The following is a 5,817-nucleotide window of genomic DNA, read 5'->3' as shown; positions in this document are numbered from 1 at the left end:
ATCTTAAAAAGAGTTAAATTCAAACTTTAGATTAAAAAACAAACAGCACCTAAGTAAAAAGCTAAAAAAATTGGCTTAATAACTTAATGGCGTAGTGACTGAAAATTTTAATTAACGAATTGTATGCTAAATGTCTGAAGTATGAAATTTTATTAATTTTAGAATTTTTTTTCTAAAATTTACTTAATTGTTTTTTGTAACTTATGTATAATTTTCAAACATTTATATTTGAATAGAAAAAGTAGACTTTTGTGACTTTTATCCAAATGGAAAATAATCTGAGTGAAAAGTAAATATTATATTACAAAAATATCTCTATAAAATATATTTATTTCCTAAACTATAAAATATAATCCTTTTTATTTTGATTTAAAAGGACATAAATGTTAAATTACTATGTTTAAGATTTTTTTATTTATAAAGACAAACTACATGCCACTTTTATTCGGATATTAAAAAAAGAAAAATAAACATATCAATATTTAGTATTTACATTCAATTCTATTTAGCTTTCAGATAAATAAACAAACTCTACCTAGGTTGAGAAAACAAACACATGACTTAATTAATTAAAATTAAGTCAATTAAAGTATTAAGTTAAAAAAAATAAATAAGACTTAAGTAAACAAAGCATCATTGTAAAAGTAAATGATGCGCCATATTACATAATTAATAATTAAAATTATGAAAAGAAAAATCATTAACATTATTTATTTATATAATAATTGAAGCTATAATTTACTGTATTTATCTCTTTAACCATAATCATTAGCACGATAAAGGAAAATAAGTTAAAATAAAACCGAGCTTAAATTCACGTAACCACGTACACATCATCACGTAATTGGCTTCTCTATATGTACAAGAACATGAAACTCTCTCTCTCTCTCCAATCCCCTCCCTCATTATCATTTAATGGCCGCCATGCCAATTGCGAAACCGCATAACAAATTTTTAGAGATAAACACTGCAATTATTTCTTAACAAAATACTAATATATCAACAATTATAATAATACAAGAAAAAAAAAATGGCGGACACATTGAAGAAGCTGAAGAAATCTCTTTCGTTAAAGCTCTCGTTTCAGGCCGGTACCAACTGTCCGCGTCCGTCCGGCTCGAATTGTCCTCGTCCGTCCTGTTCCGATCGTTCGCATTCCTCCGGTTCATCCTCTCGTGGCCTCTCTCGTAGCCTCAGCTTCCAAACCTCCAAATCATCCAAGGTCAGAGATCTCATATTTGTTTTTATTATTACCTTTTTTTTGGGCATTTTTAATATTTTGTTTGTACCGGCGGTTGTTTTTACGTAATCGTTTATGAACCCGCTCTCTGATTCGGCAGTATTCATTAGAGTTTTTCGTTTAATGACCGACTTGACCCTGCCGTGCGTCCTTGTTTTCGTTTTCGTGTTGAGGGTATGTTGGTAAATTGGTGTTGGCTGCTCGGTCACGTTTGTTTAATGTCAATAAAAAACGCATAGAGAATTGATTTGAGGTGAAAATTACGGAAACTGCCATTGAATGGAAAATCATTCTTCTTTTTGAATTTTGATAATGAAAAACGATCGATCCCGATAAAGCCCGACCGACAAAATCAAACCTGATGAATTGCGGTATTGACCTTGATTTAATCTTCTTGTGCAGCTGTATTCTTTGACTCTACATATATTTAATAACTTTCATTGCAAAAACGTAAGATCTCGTGGCATTGAATCGTTCCAAAAAAAAAAAAATGGCACCTTTTATCGGAATATTGTGGCTGATAGACGATAGTAGTAACAGGAGGAAAAAAGGAAATTTGATTAAAAGGGGTCGCATTGATGCACAATTGTTTAATATGCAATTGTTTGGGCGGTTAGAATGCTTTGACATATGAGGTGGGTAGGTTCATTTTCTTTGGATGGATTCAGAAGAGTGCTTTAATTTTGATTTTGATTTTTCTTTTTTTGGAATAATAAGTAGGAAAGCATGTGCGTTTGAAAAAGCTTTTAGTTTAGCTACATTTCGATGTATTTTGATAACCTTCAAAGAGTTTCTAACAAATATTTCAAAATATTTTTAATGCACATTTGACTGCCAATTTCCCAATTTTGTCATCAAGAAAAAATGCTCTAGCTATTCATACCATTTGCTAGGAGAGATTCTAGATTGTATTTATTATACTACACCCATTTAATGTATGTATTATATATATATATATATATATATTAAATATAATTACCAATTAGATTATGATTTTTTAAATAAATGTACACATGTCATATTAAAAATTTATAATATCTTGTACTATTGAGAGCCAGCTTTATGCACTCTTTTAGATTCCACATCTTTTTTTTTTTTTTTTGTTTTTTGCTTTGAAAAATTACTACCGCCAGAAGTGTTTATCTTGGATTTTGGACTCTTTGCTCAAATTTCCGACTTTGAATAGGCAGTTGGTAAAATCTCATGAAAATTTTAGCGTTTCAGATTCACAAGTAAATGAGAGCTGAGCCCAATCTGAAATCTTTAGTTGTTGAAGAAATATTTTGAAGTAAACTACTTATAGTTCTGGCTTTCAAATAACGAAGTGACACAGGTTTAAACATGATTTATTGCAAGTGATTGATATTTGCTATGAATTTTATCATTCTAAACTTAAAAACTTGGCCAGCATGTTTGCATAATGTTGACATTACTACATTGGATTCCGTTGTACGTCGTTATTATACTGAAGTTGACGTAGTATGAAGATGAAAAGTGAATGATTGCTAGTTTTAATGACCATAGGCATGGCTGGCATATTACTATTGTTAGTGATTTTATCACTGACGTTTAATAAAAGCAATACTGATTCATTGCAGAAAACTTGCCCCATCTGCTTGGGAAGTTTGAGGAGAGGACAAGGCGTAGCCATCTTCACGGCGGAGTGTTCCCACTCTTTCCATTTCTGTTGCATAGCAGCCAATGTTCAGCATGGGAATCGTATCTGTCCTATTTGCCGTTGTGAGTGGAAAGACGTCCCCTTTCAAGCCCCCGGCAGTGTCATTGACGCTCGTCGTAACAACATGGCACGGGCTCGAGTTTCTCCTTTCAATGCCGCTCCTGAAGATGCTAGTGCTCCTGGAGCCCGGCGTAATGTCCCAACAACATTTCAACTTCCAGCCGAGCCTGAACAATTCACAGACGACGAACAGCTCTCAGTCAACTCCATTGGCCCTGCCTCACCCTCCCGAGCCCAAGCTTTAGCTGTCAAGGCTTTTCCTGAGTTTGGTGCTGTTGCAGCTGCAGAATGCCCTCCCAAGTTTGCAGTTCTTCTTCGCGTTTGTGCACCATCTCTTCCTAATGATGCTGATCGCGCCCCAATTGACCTTGTCACAGTTCTTGATGTTAGTGGCAGCATGTCCAGCAAGCTTCCTTTGCTGAAGCGTGCTGTTCACTTCATTATACAGAATTTAGGCTCTGCAGATCGGTTGTCTATTGTCATTTTCTCGTCAGTAGCCCGAAGAATTTTCCCACTCCAAAGGATGACCGACAGTGGCCGTGAGAATGCAATCCGTGCTATTAATACTCTTAGCTCTAATGGTGGTACCAACATTGTAGAGGGACTCAAGAAAGGGGCCAGGGTTCTGGAAGAACGCCGTGAACGCAGCCCAGTTGCGAGTATCATTCTCCTCTCTGATGGTCAGGACACGCACAATGTTCTAAGAAATAGCTATACGCAGGATGAGGCTTCCTCAATCCCGAGTAATGAATTGGCATATCTGAATCTCTTGCCTTCTTCGATATGTCTCAGCAAACGTGAAGCTGGACAACCAACCTTCCCGGTCCACACATTTGGCTTTGGCTTAGAGCATGATTCCGAAGCAATGCATGCCATAGCAGATGCATCAGGGGGCACATTTTCCTTCATTGAGACCTTAAGCATTCTACAAGATGCCTTTGCTAGGTGCATTGGTGGGCTGCTCAGTGTCGTTTCTCAGGATGTCAAGCTCACAATCAGGTCAAAATCAGCTGGGGTGAGAATTGGATCCATACCTTCTGGAAGATATAACAGTGAAGTTCTTGACGAAGGGCAACAAGCTGTGATAGATATTGGAAATTTATATGCTGATGAAGAGAAAGAATTCATGGTCTATCTCTCAATTCCAGTGTCTTCTGCAGAAGGGGAGCAGAGGCCAGAGTGCACAGCGTTGTTGGATGTCTTCTGCACTCATAAAGATTCAGCTTCAATGGAGATACACCAAGTTGAAGGCGAGAAGGTTGAGATACGAAGACCTGAAGTTTTATCTACTGCAGACAAGAAAGTGAACCTACAGGTCGATCGACAGAGAAGCCGCCTTTTGGTTGCCGAAACTATTGCAGATGCACAAAGAATGGCCGAAGTTGGAGATCTAGAGAGCGCACAGGCATTGCTAGCGGAGCGGAGATCAGGCCTTTTGTCTTCAGCAGCAGCACAAGCTGGGGATGTTCTCTGCAATTGGCTCGAGGCTGAGCTGCGAGAAATCAGGGAGAGAATGGCCAGCATGGATCTATATGAACGTACTGGGCGGGCATATTTGCTTTCGGGTTTGAGCTCACACTCATGGCAGAGAGCCACAACCAGGGGAGACACCACACAGGTTCTTGCCACGAATGGAGATCGTGGGCATTCGGGCAGCATTGATTCAACAAGAAGCTATGAAACTCCGTGGATGACTACTATGGTGACAAGATCACAAACTCTTAACTTCACATCAGGGGAGCAACAGAGTCAGGCCAACAAATAATGCAGCCCTCAGCTTTGATTCAGAAACGTTAATGAGTTATATTCAGGTTCGTTAAACAAAAAAAAAAAATCATTGCCGAGTTAATAATAAATTGTTAGTAAAACTAAGGATTTGAAGTTCAGTTCAGTTGTCTTTTCACTCTCTTTTACATTAGACTGGCCGATTTTTTGCTGGTTTTGAACTTTACTTCTCGTAGAGAAGTTTCCTTCATTGATCAATAGATAACATCATAGTTTCCAAATGCGTGGTGCTTGATTCTACCAATAAAGGGGCACTTCAAAGTGATTATTTCGACGTAAATACTATGTTAAAACCGCAATACTTCTTCTGGCTTGCGTTTCAATAACTTTTTGGTACCATTTGATTATCTTAATCTTCTTTAACACAAGCTTGATTCTGCAGTTGTTTTTATTTAATTATATTATGGAAATCATCCAAGTATATGTGAATTTGATAAAACTAATCAAATTTCCGAAGCGTTTGATAATCGATATAGCATTTAGTGGCTAATTTTGGATAACTTTAATAATTTATTAACGTTAATCTATAATTGCTATCAGTCATTACACTTTCAACTCAAATTTTGCCCCCAAAAAATGATTATTTATTTATTTTTATAGATTTTTTATTTATCTGGAAGAACAAAGAACGCATTATAATTTCTTGATTTCTTCTGTTTAAAAATAAACTTAACATCAGTTTTTCATGGATCGATAGCAACAAAACGAAAGTTTTTCTTCGAGTTATTAAACAGTGACACTCAGTTATTATTAAATAGCTTATAATTCTTCAGTGATAGGAATGAATAGTATACGAGGATTTTCCAGTAGACTCCAATTTATCATCTCCAAAAGCATATCAAATTGCCACTTGGGCTTGTAGTCCAGTGGTAGACCATTGCCCTTAAAGTTAAGTATGACTATGAGAGTAATGGTTCGAGTCCCCACAGACTCAACCTCCCTCAATTAAATATAATTGTGTGGAGATTTTTTATAACGTTTTTCTCCTTTGCGAAATGCGAGTGGAGTAGAGACATCCCTCCTAGGGATGGCAATGGGGAGGGGAGGGGAGGGG

At 36.7% G+C, this 5,817-nt stretch overlaps 1 protein-coding gene across 1 annotated transcript; it reads left to right on the top strand.

Annotated features, from left to right (window-relative positions):
- Window positions 1-789: 789 nt before the first annotated feature.
- On the top strand, window positions 790-4,984 carry LOC102614885 (E3 ubiquitin-protein ligase WAV3-like). The gene is made up of 2 exons (XM_006468354.4): window positions 790-1,222; window positions 2,839-4,984. The coding sequence occupies exons 1-2, from the start codon at window positions 1,031-1,033 to the stop codon at window positions 4,741-4,743; spliced, it is 2,097 nt and encodes a 698-aa protein (XP_006468417.2). The 5' UTR covers window positions 790-1,030; the 3' UTR covers window positions 4,744-4,984.
- The last annotated feature ends 833 nt before the right edge of the window (window positions 4,985-5,817 follow it).

Source organism: Citrus sinensis, chromosome 2, assembly GCF_022201045.2.
Source record: "Citrus sinensis cultivar Valencia sweet orange chromosome 2, DVS_A1.0, whole genome shotgun sequence".
Taxonomy (NCBI): Eukaryota; Viridiplantae; Streptophyta; class Magnoliopsida; order Sapindales; family Rutaceae; genus Citrus; species Citrus sinensis.
Note: the sequence above shows the minus strand (reverse complement) of the source record. Positions and strands in the feature narration are given on the sequence as shown.

Excerpts from the sequence above, each read along its gene's own strand:
- LOC102614885 (XM_006468354.4), top strand. The coding sequence starts at position 1,031 with ATGGCGGACACATTGAAGAAGCTGAAGAAATCTCTTTCGTTAAAGCTC. Across the intron at positions 1,223-2,838 it reads AAACCTCCAAATCATCCAAG|AAAACTTGCCCCATCTGCTT; the intron begins GTCAGAGATCTC and ends GATTCATTGCAG.